This window comes from Trichosurus vulpecula, chromosome 4 (genome assembly GCF_011100635.1).
Source record: "Trichosurus vulpecula isolate mTriVul1 chromosome 4, mTriVul1.pri, whole genome shotgun sequence".
Taxonomy (NCBI): domain Eukaryota; kingdom Metazoa; phylum Chordata; class Mammalia; order Diprotodontia; family Phalangeridae; genus Trichosurus; species Trichosurus vulpecula.
The window spans coordinates 280,673,618-280,685,867 of NC_050576.1; the positions used below are offsets into that span (position 1 = coordinate 280,673,618).

A 12,250-nucleotide genomic window follows, 5' to 3' on the forward strand; every position below is an offset into this window, starting at 1 on the left:
AGCCCCAAAGGCAGATCCTTTTCCTTTGAGGGCTTATACGGGCCAAGTGAGTCCTCTGTAGCCCCTGAGGGAGGGGTCTGAGTAGGTTACCCTCAGACTGATCAATCTTAGCCCCCCCAGGGAGCTCTGATCAGGGGGCCAGCCCTTCGGCAGGGAAGGAAGCCCTGGTCCTATCCAGTCCATGGGACAAGGACAAAGCTACCCCACCACCCCCAACCGGCAGAGTCAGTGTCTGAAGTATCCAGAGTCAAGTTTCAGGGTCTCCTCTGACCAGATGAGAGTTAAGCTATACTCGAACAGGGGGTTCTGAGCCAGCTGTCAGCGGCACTGTGGAACCACATTCATAATCCAGGTCTACTGGGGGTGCCACAAAACTGCTCAGAGAATTCCCCGTCTGCCGGTCCCGAAAACTCTGAATGTAGCTCTAGGCAAAAGAAATGACAAATCTGAGATTAACCCCCAAACCCACACTCTGGAGACCTCCCCATCCATGATCTGTTTCCCAAAATTCCCACTCCTATGACATTCCACCCCTAAAATCCATAGGCCTAAGACCCCACACCCTCTCTAACCTCCAAATCTAGGGTCATGAGACCCTGAACAAGCAGGTCCTGTGACTTAGAAACCTCCTTTCTGAATCTATGACCCCTGATGCCAGTGAATAAAATGCCAGACCTCTCTGTGGTGTCCAAAACCTAGGATCAGCCTGACCTAGATGTGCCGTAGTCCTGAACACCCTCCTCACTAAACAAAGCCAAGACTAGCAGGGATGCCCAGACAAGGGGTACTCACAGGAGAGAGCACGTCTCCATTGAAGCGTTTGACAGGCACAGGCCTTCGTCGATAGCCAGAATCAGGAGGGCCAGGCTTTGGTGGGGCCCGGGAACCCCGAGAAGGAGCCCGAGGGGGTCTCTTCCTCCTTCGCTTCTCCTTCCGCTCCTCACGCTGCCGAATTCGCATCAGTTGTACCCTTCGCTGCTGCCGGCTAATCACCACTGAGAGGGGAGGAGGTGGAAGGAAAAGTGACCACTGGGCACCCAGGCTCCTCTTCACTCCCAAACCTCATGGCTTCCTAAATTACAAGCTCCAAGCTCCCGAAATCTACCCTTTATCCCTGATTTTTTCACCCTGGATGTACTCCCTAATCCCATTAGAGGCTAACGGAGGTTGCATTGGACTTGTCATTTCAACACCTGGATTCTAGTTCTAACTCAGATTTAGTACCTGTGTGACCTTAGAAAATGAATTAACATCTGCAAAATGAGAATAATCCTCGCTTTACGTACCTCAGATGGTTGGCAGGAAGAAAGCGCTTTATAAGCTGGGAAAGCACCATTTCTGTCTCTCCCCCTTCAAAGGGTCATTAGGAGCACACATCCCCCTCCGCCCAGGTCACTCCTTCCCTGGTTTATTCTGTCCCTTAGGCTCTCTCCCTCCCAGCGTGGAGGTGTCCCTCTGCTTCCTTCATGTCTACTCACCCCCATCCTCTCTCCCATAAGCCCTTCATATTTAGCTCCCAGTACACCAATATAACCTGAATTTCTTTTATCCACCTCCTCTCTCCTACCCTTTTTGTCTGCCCCTGCACCCCATCCCAATATTCCTGGGTCTGTCTTCCCTCTCCCCCATTTGGTGAGAACCCACCTCCTAACAATGGACTCTAGACCTCCCCTCACCCCCTGGTCTGTAATAGCACGGAATCTGAAGTCAAAGGGCCTGGGTTTGAATCTCTGCTATTTCGCTTACTACGTGTGTGACCTCAGACAAGTTGTATTCTCTCTCTGGGACTCAGTTTGCCTCCCTAGAGAGTTGGACCATATGACCTCTAACCTTCCTTCTGGTTCTAAATCTTTGATTCTATGCCATTCACCAACCCTTAATGTGTAAGTCCCCTACACCACCCCACCCCTACATTGTTCATCCTTGCTATGAATTCCCTCTGTCTGTTTCTTGCCTTGCCTCCAGCTCCCCTTCCCTCTCCACCACCCCCAATAGCTGCCACCCCAGCATGATGTCTCACCCTCTGTGTGTGAGTCCCCCTCAGCTGTGACTCTCCATTGTACCAGGACGCCCATCAGGCTGAGCAGAGGCCAGATGGCCAGCAGGGCCCAGCTCCGCCAGCACAGTGGAGGCACTGGGGCAGCCCGGAGCCTCTCTGCAGCATAGCGCCCCAACAGTAACAGTTCTGCAAAGTAGTCGGCAGCTGCGGCAATGAGGGCAGCCCCGGCCACGGCAGTGGCCAGAGTGGTGAACGGCCGAGGCCAGCGCAAGGTGAGCAGGGCACACAGCAGGCCCCCTCCCAGCAACAGCCCCAGTGGCCCCCACACAGAGCCTGGCTGGTAGAAAGGGCCAGAACCCATCAGGGCGGCTGCCCCCAGCAGCAGCCCGAGCAGCAGTCCAACCAGGAAGAGCCCCACGCTGCGTACCAGCATGGCCACCAGCCCGCACAGCAGGCCGATGCCCAGGGCAATGCCCGCACTTGCCCCAGCATTCAGCTGCGTCTCCAGCACCCGCTCTCGGTAGCAGAGCAGGAAGATGACCACTGAACCGAACAGGAGTCCCGTGAGAAATAGCACAGCCTTGAAGCAGCGGTAACCTGTGGGGAACATGGGTGGGGGGCAGAGAAGGGGCTAAGACCAAGGTCATGGAGCAGGTCAGAGAGGTGAGGGTCATGGGGTGTCAGAAAGATGAGGGTCATAAGGGGTCAGAGACAGGAGATGTAGAGATGAGAAACAAATCAGAGAATGAAGGTCAAAAAGGGTCAAAGATGACAGGTCAGAAGGAGAGACTAGCAGGACATCAGAAAAAAGGATTGTGGGGTCAGATATATAAGGGTAATAGGGTCGGAGAAAAGGAGGTTATGGAGAAGCTAAGAGATTAAGGTAACTGGAGAAGAAAGAGTCAGAGAGTTGGGAAATCTGAGGGCTCATGGAAATGGTCAGTGGGATATGATACTCAGAAACAGACTCCAGGCAGGAAGGACACTGTCCTTCTCAGCCATAACAGGGTTCTTAAGTGTTCTTCCCTTTCCAGTTCATATCTAGCCCTTGATTCCTGAGCCACTAATGTGGACTATTAGTCATCAGTTCCTATCTGGCTTTCAAAATACCCCGGTTGCTCCAAATTCTCCTGGCCTAAATAGGGTAGGAGAGAGGAGGTGGATAAAGCCAGAGGTTGGAGTTTTTCTTTTCTTTCTTTCTTTTTTTTTATGGAGGACTTTACTAAACTTTAAGGAGAGAGGGGGAGAAATAAAACCTATCCACAGAGTAACTGTCAAACTTACAGATCACAGTAATTTTTTCCCTAAGCTTCCCTAATCTAGTCACAATAGGCTAACACAGCTTCCTGGGCCAACTAGCCACATGTCCTGGCCTTCTCTCACCACAGGGTCATACATCCTTCTCCCAGCCTCCTTCAACCCCTTTTCCAGGTTCCTTCACTCCCAAAGATTGTGCCTCTTCTGATCCTTCCCAATAGCATTAATCTGTCTCATTATCAAGGTTGAATCCACTAATAGTAGGGGCATTTCTTCACATGGAGAGGCTGAAGAGATGATGTTATGAAAAGGTTAGAATCCGAGAGATTGTGGGGGCCCAGAGAAATGAAGCCATAGGAATCAGATCAATGAAGGCCATTGCCTGAGGGGTGGGGGGGAATGTCAGGAATATAGAAGGAGGAGGGTCTGAGATATGGGTTAATGGTAAATCTGAGAGACAGAGTTTATATGAGGTCAGACAGATAGAAGTTAGAGAGAGGTGAAGGCCAGGAGGGTGGGAAGGAGGGAGGTCAGAGCAACAGAAGGGATGAGGGCTATATACACACATACATACATACATACATACATGTGTGTATGTGTGTGTATTTATGTGTATGTATGTATGTGTTTATGTATATATACACATATATGTGTGTATATGTTATATATACACATATATGTGTGTATATATATGTGTATATGTGTGTATGTGTATATATATGTGTGTATATATATGTGTATATGTGTGTATGTGTATATATCTCTTAAAAAGCCCAAGAGATGGAGTCAGAGAGTCCAGGGAGTCAGAGACATGGTGCGCATGGGAGGGTCAAAGAGATGGACATAAGTTGATCAAAGAGTAAAGTTACAGAGGGTTCAGATATAAGGATTATGTGGGAATCAGAGATGTGAGTCATGGGGTCAGACTGGGATGCTGGGGGGCCAGAAAAATGAGGGCCATGGGGTTATCATAGAGATGGGGATCAGAGCAAGGGGTAATGAGGATACATAAAATGAAGGCCAGGTTGGGGAATCCTGAAGGTAAAGGTATGGGACAGACAACTTATCTTTGTGTATGTTTGGAGTGGTGGTATATTGTATTTTTGAGGTGATAGAAAAAAATTGTTAGTTGTTTAAAGGCATTAAGGAGCTATGGAAAGAAGGCTGGATTTGCACTCAAAAATCTGAGTTCAAATTTCACCTCTGCTACTTCCTACCTGTGCAGCCTTGGGTTTAACCTCTCTGGCCTTCAGTTTCTATATTTTTTAATTGGGGCAGGGGTAGAGGGGAAGGGAGAATGAACTAAATGACCTCTAGGACCTCTTCCAACTCTAAATCTATATTCCTACTACTTTGATTCAGTTTTATGTTTGGCAGAAGGAAGATAAATGATAACACAGTAAAAAGTTTGGGATCCTGAAAGTACACCCTGGTAGACAAATTCTGAGTCAGTGGAGAGGGTTGTGTTGGCATAAAATGTCATTCTTTTGGGCAGATGAGACCATAAGGGAGGCAGACACTCTAAAGCTAGATGGAATTGTATATCAGGCTAGCCCCAGGAAGCTAGCTAGGTAGAATAGCTTCCCATCCAGGACCACCCAGGATAGAACTGACTAGTTTGGGGTTTGGGTTTGGTTTTTTTTTTTATTCTATTTACCTTACCCTAGCATATTCTTGGCAGCTAGGTGGGGCAGGGCACTGGACAGAGCACCGAACCAGCAGTCAAGGAAGACTTGAGTTCAAATATGACCTCAGATCCTTATTAGCTGGGTGACCCTGGGCAAGTCACTTAATGCTGTTTGCCTCAGTTTCCTCATCTGTAAAATAAACTGGAGAAGGAAATGGCAAACCACACCAGTATCTTTGTTAAGAAAACCTCAAATGGGGTCATGAAGAGTCAGACAAAACTGAACAACAATAAAGTATATTTTTAATTTGCATATGCTTTCCCCCCTTGTAAATAAATCTAGAAATTGACTCTTTCTGTCTCTATTCTGCGCCAGCAGGAGTTGGAAAGGAAAGAGGAAGCAGATACCAGAAACTGGGCACCCAAGTTATGGTTGTAATTGCAAAAGAAGGGAGAAATAGTCATTAAGGCTTAGGTGCAGCAACTCTCAGGGCCTAAGGAACTAGGCAGGATTGGGAACCAGGAAGGCTGAGGAAGCTTGGTGCCTTGAATTGTGGTTCAGTAATCTGGTAAGTTTAGAAAGTAATGAAAAACAAAAGCCCTAGACCGAAGAGCAAAGGTACCCTGTACGGGTCCAAAGAAGTTGATATCCTCGGAAGAAAATTGAATTCAGCAAAATCTAAGAGCTAGGTCTGGATCTGCTGATAAAAGTGATCAGAGATCAAGAAAGAGATTGCAAACCAGGAAACGCTGGGATTTTTGGACTTGGGGTAGGAAGGTCTGGATGAAAGGTCAGAGTTTAAGGGACCCAGGGAACCAAAGATGCATATACATCAGACTTACAGCTGGAAACTACTTTAGGAGTCATTTAATTCAACCTACTCATTTTACAGATGAGGAAACTAAGGTCCAGAGAGATTAAGTAGGTAGTCAAGGTATCACTCTAGTCAGGTGTCTTGTATCACTTGGAAGCAGCTGGTGTTGAGGTCCTTACTACACAATTTGGGATGCAAATATGCACCATTCAAGGTGAGGAGTAGAAATACCTGGATGTGGGGTCAGGGAAAATGAAGGAAGGGAGGGGATAGGCTGGATTCCCATCCAGGTGAAGTCCTAAGTCATCTATAATTTGCCCAGCATCCTTAGAAGCAGCAACCTGGCCAAGTTCATAAATACACCCCTAGATTGAGCAACATCTTACAGTCCCATTACAACTCCATCATAAGAGATTCAGTCACAGAGTCTATAAAAGGGATAGATTCACAGAAGGGAAGGAGGAGGCGGCATACACAACAAGCAGCCTTGGTCTTGGCTTCCTAGATTCAGCCACTCTTAGGACTGGAAGATGCAGAGAGATTTCATCAACCTTGTCCCCTGCTGTAGCTCTGAACTCAACAACCAAAGTCCCGGTTCTCCCTCTCTTTCCAGCACTATACAAAGACATCAGGAAATAGCTGGGGGGAGGGGGGAGAAGGAGCATGAGGAAAGGAATGAGAGAGGTGAAGATGATGGTTTAGGGAAAGGTCTTTGGGACCCTAAGGAAAGGGGTCTGAGTGGAGGGATTGTCCATTCCGGGATATGAGCTAGGGTTCCCCAGGGATCTGGGCCTCACCAAAGAAGCAGTAGACAACACCGAAGAGACAGCACATAGTGCAGACGAGGGAGGGCAGCGCCTGGTACCTCCGCTCCGGGGGCTGCTCACAGGGGACGCCCCAGAGAGGTTCATCTGGTTCAGGGGGCAGCAGCTGGAACCGTAGTGTCTCCACAGTGCCGGACATGGTGCCAAGGAGGGAAAAGGTGCGGGGTCACCCACCCGGGGCAGCCTGGCAGAGAGGGAACTGGGGTCACAGTAGTGTCACCAGACTGGGAGCCAGGGTTGAGAGGTGGAGAGGAAAGACTACAGGGGCTTTCTAAAAGGACTCAGTGAGACATTCTCAATTACAGTAGAGGGTATTTAAACCCACCACTTAGGACCAAAGGAGAGACACACAAGTTCTCCAGCTCCAAGGCCATCATAGGGAGGGGAGAGAAGCCTACTAGTGCTGAAGGGGCCAGGGAGAGAGAGACGAAGGGAGATTTAGGAAGCTCTGTGGCTGGAGGGACTGGAAACAGAGGGACCAAAAGAAATGGGGTGAAGGTTGAGGAGGACAGAAAGTAAGGAGTGGTAGGAGATTCAAGGGACTGAGGTTAGAGGGTCCGGGCTTTAGATAAAAGAGGACGAGCGGCTGAAATAACAGTGGGAGGTGGGAAGGTTGGGGAAGAGGGAACCTAGGGCAGAGGGGCCGGGTGCGGAGGGGCCTAAGGCTGGGGAGGCGGTGGAGGAGGAGTACGGGAGACGAGGCAGGGCCCGGGAGCTCCGGAGCGAGGAGGGGGTCCTCGGAGAGCGGGTTGGTAGGGACGCCAGGTGGAGAAAACAGTGCATTGTGGAGGGGCAGGGGCGGAAGGGCTGGTACCTGCACAGCACTGCCGCTGCTCCGCCGGTTCTTTGCTTGGGTTCTGCTCTGGCCCCGTGGCTCCCGTGGCTCCCGTGGCTCCCGTGGGCTCGGGCTGCAGCTCCAGCTCCTGCTCCAGCTTGGGCTCAGGCAGGCCCGGCGCCACGGCCCCATGCCCAGCAGCCCGCCCGAGGCCTCTTGGTGCTGATGGACAGCTCCGGTCTCTGCTCCTGACGTCACTCCGGGCGCACCACCCAGGCGGAGGAGGGCTGCTCCTGACGTCACCACCCCGCACGCACCCTCCGCACCGGGAGAGGGGACGGACTTGGCAGGAGCCGGCCCCCGAGCACAGAAGAGGGGGCACTTCCGGGCGGAGGAGGGGGCGGGGGTCGGCGGTCCTCTGTCCCGCCCTGCTGCCCGCCCTTCGCTGGAGCGGGAGCCCTCGGCTCCACCCCCGAGGCGGGGCCGTTCCAGTGACACGTCGGACGGCGGCGGCGACTGCGGCCAGTCCAAGAGGCTCTGGACCTGCCTGCGACCCCGCGGTTCGGGTCCGAGCGAGCCGGAATCGAGACACATCGCGGCGGCGGGCTCTGGCCCACGGAGGAGGATCGCACTGTCTCGGCGCTCCCGCCCCCTTACTCCCCGGCCGCGAGCCCGCCCCCATCCCCGCGCCCCTGCTCCTGCTCCCGCCCCGCACCGAGCACCCCCCGCCGAGAGCCCCCCTGCGGGGCACCCCCAACCGAGCGCGCCCCCTCCCCAGCGGGGCACACACCTCCCCCTCCCTGGGTCAGGGGCTGGGCCGGGCCGGGCTGGGGCTGAGCCGGAGCTGAGTCGGTCTCCGGGGCCGGGCCATGCGGGCTTCGCTGTTGCTGTCGGTGCTGCGGCCCGCGGGGCCCGTGGCCGTGGGCATTTCTCTGGGCTTCACCCTGAGCCTGCTCAGCGTCACCTGGGTGGAGGAGCCCTGTGGCCCCGGCCCACCCCGCCCCGGGGATCCCGACCTGCCCCTTCGCGGTTACACCAACGCAGCCCGCCGGCCCAACTCGGTGCAGACCAGCCCGGATCGCGAGCGGCCGGAGGACACGGAGAGCTGGGAACCCCGCGTGGTGCCCTACCGCCCCACGCACTCTAGCCAGATCCCCAAGAAAGCAGTCAGGTAGGGGACACCTCTCCCTCCATCCTGCCCCGCCCCCCCCAGCCCCAAGACAAGCCCGCAGCCCCGCCACCCCCCACCCCTGAACAAAAACAGCCGGCCCCGGGGACCAGCCCAGGCCAGCGAAGACTGGAGAGGGAGCCGAGGAGGGGACTGCGAGAGTTGGATCCAGCCTGGGCAGGAAGGGGCCGGCCTGGGCCAGGAAGTCTTTAGTCCCCAATGACTTCCTATGGCCCTGCATCCCTAAGGAGTGGTGGGGCCCTGCGGGGAGGTGAGGGCCAGCCTGTCATGCTGCCAGAAGTCACCTTCTTTCCCTTCTAGGGCTTAGAGGGACTCCTCCCCGTTCTGGAGTTTTCTTATTCCCTTGCTTAGTCAGGTTAGAGGTACAGCTCAGACACTTGGGAGCTGGATAATCCCAAGCAAGTCAGGATCTCTCTAAACCTTTGTAAAAACAGACATAGCAGTACTTCTGGCATGGTGGATGGAGAGCCAGCCTTGGAGTCAGGAAAACTTATGTTCAGATCCCCCTTCTGACTTATACCTCCCCTCCCAACGCCACAGCACATTAACTACAGTGGCCAAGACTACAAGCTACACGTGGAGTTGCATTGGTGGAGGGAGTTCCCCATGGGGAGTTCCATCCACCAAGGAATTCACAGGTCAGGACTGAGAGTTGTCATTATGATCCTGCCTCCCTCTTCCCTAGGACCCGATACATCAGCACAGAGCTGGGCATCCGGCAGAGGCTGCTGGTGGCTGTGCTCACCACCCAGGATACCCTGCCCTCGATGGGTGTGGCAGTGAACAGAACACTTGGACATTGGCTGGAGCAGGTGGTGTTCCTGACCGGCAGAAAGAGCCGAAGGGAGCCCCCTGGCATGTCAGTGGTGGCGCTGGGGGAGGAGCGGCCTATTGGGCAGCTGCACCTGGCCCTTCATCACCTCTTGCAGAAGTATGGGGAGGATTTTGACTGGTTCTTCCTGGTGCAAGATACCACCTATACAGAGGCCCACAGGCTAGCCCGGCTGGCTGGCCATCTCAGCCTGGCCACAGCCTCCCACCTCTACCTGGGCCGGCCCCAAGAATTCATCGGAGACCCTACCCCAAGTCGATACTGCCACAGTGGCTTTGGGGTATTATTATCCCGCATGCTCCTGCAACAACTACAGCCACACTTGGAGAGTTGCCGAAATGATATTGTCAGCGCTCGGCCTGATGAATGGCTGGGCCGATGTATCCTTGACGCCACCGGGGTCAGCTGTACAGGCGAGCACCAGGTGGGGAGTTGGGCAAAAGGGAATTCAGGAAGGGGAGTGGGGTGGAGCATGGAGAGCCAGGGCTGGGGATAGAGTGAGAGAGATGGTCCCCCTTACTCCTTCCCCTGTCCCCGGCCCCAGGGCGTGCACTATAACTACCTGGAACTGGGCGGTGCTGGGGAGGCGGTGCAGGAGGGGGATCTCCACTTCCAAAGTGCCCTGACTGCCCACCCCGTAAGGGACCCCGTGCAAATGTACAAGCTGCACAAGGCTTTCACACGAGCTGAATTGGAGCGCACCTACCAGGAGATCCAGGAGCTGCAGGTGAGGGCCCAGAGGCCATGGCTTGAGAGTTGGAGGGAGGGAGAAGGGATTGTGTAACCTGCCTGTGACGCCCTAATCTTTCCTCACCCAGTTGGAGATCCAGAACACAAGCCTGCTGTCTGTGGATGGGGAACAGGAGGCATCCTGGCCATTAGGCATCCCAGCCCCATTCCGTCCATCCTCTCGATTCGAGGTGCTGAGCTGGGACTACTTTACGGAGAAGCATGTCTTCTCCTGCGCGGACGGGTCCCCTAGTTGTCCTCTGCGAGGAGCTGACCAAGATGACTTGGCCGACGTGCTGGGAGCTGCCCTAGAAGAGCTAAATCGCCGCTACCACCCTGCTCTTCAGCTTCGTAAGCAACAGCTGCTCAACGGTTACCGCCGCTTTGACCCCACCCGGGGCATGGAGTACACGCTGGACCTGGAGCTGGAGGCGCTAACCCCAGAGGGGGCCCGCCGGCACCTCACCCGCCGAGTCCAGCTCCTGAGGCCGCTGAGCCGGGTGGAAATCCTGCCGGTGCCCTATGTTACAGAGGCGTCCCGCCTCACCGTGCTGCTGCCCCTGGCGGCAGCCGACATAGACCTGGCGCCCCACTTCCTGGAGGCCTTCGCTGCTGCCGCTCTGGAGCCAGGGGACACTGCGGTGGCACTGACCCTGCTCCTACTCTACGAGCCACAGCAAGCCCAGCACGTGACCCACTCCGATGTCTTCGCATCGGTAAAGAGCCGCGTGGCCGAGCTGGAACGACGCTATCCTGGTTCCCAAGTGCCCTGGCTCAGCGTGCAGACGGCAGTCCCGTCGCCCCTTCGCCTGTTGGACCTGCTCTCCAAGAAGCACGCGCTGGACACGCTCTTCCTGCTGGCAGGGCCGGCCACAGTCCTCACTTCGGATTTCCTGAACCGATGCCGGATGCACGCAATTGCTGGCTGGCAGGCTTTCTTCCCCATGCACTTCCAAGCCTTCCATCCTGCTGTGGCACCCCCGCAGGGCCCGGGGCCCCCTGAGCTGGGCCGGGACACGGGTCACTTCGACCGCCACGTGGCCAGCGAAGCCTGCTTCTACAACTCTGACTATGTGGCCGCCCGGGGGCAGCTGGCAAAGGCTTGGGAGCAGGAAGAGGAGCTTCTGGAGGGTGTGGATCTGTACGAACTTTTCCTGAAGTTTTCCAGCTTGCACGTGCTGCGGGCTGTGGAGCCTGCCCTGCTGCAGCCTTACAGACACCAGCCCTGCGGGGCTCAGCTCAGCGAGAGCCTCTATCACCACTGCCGCCAGAGCGTCCTGGAGGGCCTGGGCTCCCGGGCTCAGCTGGCCATGCTGCTCTTTGAGCAAGAGCAAGGTAACAGCACCTGACTTGTCTGGAGCCTCAGTTTCCCTGAGTCCACCGGAAGCACAGAAGACCCTCTTTCCCCTTCCTAAATTCAGAGCTGTTCCACCTCCAGCCCTGGGGGCCTAGCTCTGGAGGGGGACCTCTAGCCTCAGGGTTTGGAAAGGGCCAGCAGCAAGCAGCAACGATTTGTGGGCAGGAGGGTGTTCTCTGATCTGGGCACTTGGGGGAGAGGCTGGAGCCCTCCCACTTCACCTTGCCCTGCCGGCTCCCAATATTTGGGCCATGGCCTTTTAAGTATTTATGCAGAAAAATCTGCTTGACGCCAGCACCCCTCCTCCCATGGGGGACCCAGCATAAGGGGAGTGGGGAGCTGTAGATGACAGTCTGGATAGAGTCACTCTTGGCTTTGAGGCCCTGGGTTACAAATAGAGTTTGATGGGTGGTCAATCTCACCCATCCCCTGATGAAGCTGATTGCCTTTAATAAACCAGCCGATCTTGTAGATGTGCACCTGATTATTATTCCTCCTTTCCCCTGAGGCCTCACTTTCCAACCAGGGTCTATATTCCACTTTCATCTCCAGAGTCCCCACAGCCCATAACCATTCAAATCTACACGCGTACATTGACTCGTGCCATACACACATACACACACAATACTTTGTGACTTTTTATTTCCATTTGTTTCACAGATTTAGAAAATTGGACTCAAAGTTGGGAGCAGGGGGAGTGGTAGAGGGGTCCTGGGGAGGACTCTTCTCCACCGCCTCCCCCTCCCCACCCCCAGCTTAGCCAAGGTCTGACAGGCCTCCTGCCACTGAGATTCATTAGGGTCTTTTGAAAGGAAGCAAGAATGGAGGTTAAGAGAGCATGAGAAG

General features: G+C 54.6%; 2 protein-coding genes across 2 annotated transcripts; one reads left to right on the forward strand and one right to left on the reverse strand.

The window, feature by feature from the left end:
* Nucleotides 1–214: 214 nt before the first annotated feature.
* On the reverse strand, nt 215–6,661 carry TMEM198 (transmembrane protein 198). Its single transcript, XM_036758270.1, has 4 exons — nt 6,496–6,661; nt 2,021–2,596; nt 793–995; nt 215–424 (listed from the first exon to the last, which is right to left on the reverse strand). Exons 1-4 carry the CDS (start codon nt 6,659–6,661, stop codon nt 287–289), a joined length of 1,083 nt encoding a protein of 360 aa, XP_036614165.1. The 3' UTR covers nt 215–286.
* Nucleotides 6,662–7,787: 1,126 nt separating this feature from the next.
* Nucleotides 7,788–11,875, forward strand: CHPF (chondroitin polymerizing factor). Its single transcript, XM_036753308.1, has 4 exons — nt 7,788–8,468; nt 9,172–9,742; nt 9,863–10,045; nt 10,137–11,875. Exons 1-4 carry the CDS (start codon nt 8,167–8,169, stop codon nt 11,394–11,396), a joined length of 2,316 nt encoding a protein of 771 aa, XP_036609203.1. The 5' UTR covers nt 7,788–8,166; the 3' UTR covers nt 11,397–11,875.
* Nucleotides 11,876–12,250: the final 375 nt, after the last annotated feature.

Excerpts from the sequence above, each read along its gene's own strand:
- TMEM198 (XM_036758270.1), bottom strand. The coding sequence starts at position 6,661 with ATGTCCGGCACTGTGGAGACACTACGGTTCCAGCTGCTGCCCCCTGAA. Across the intron at positions 996-2,020 it reads GGGGGACTCACACACAGAGG|TGGTGATTAGCCGGCAGCAG; the intron begins GTGAGACATCAT and ends CTCCCCTCTCAG. Across the intron at positions 425-792 it reads ATGGAGACGTGCTCTCTCCT|AGCTACATTCAGAGTTTTCG; the intron begins GTGAGTACCCCT and ends TCTTTTGCCTAG.
- CHPF (XM_036753308.1), top strand. The coding sequence starts at position 8,167 with ATGCGGGCTTCGCTGTTGCTGTCGGTGCTGCGGCCCGCGGGGCCCGTG. Across the intron at positions 9,743-9,862 it reads GCTGTACAGGCGAGCACCAG|GGCGTGCACTATAACTACCT; the intron begins GTGGGGAGTTGG and ends CCCCGGCCCCAG. Across the intron at positions 10,046-10,136 it reads AGGAGATCCAGGAGCTGCAG|TTGGAGATCCAGAACACAAG; the intron begins GTGAGGGCCCAG and ends TTCCTCACCCAG.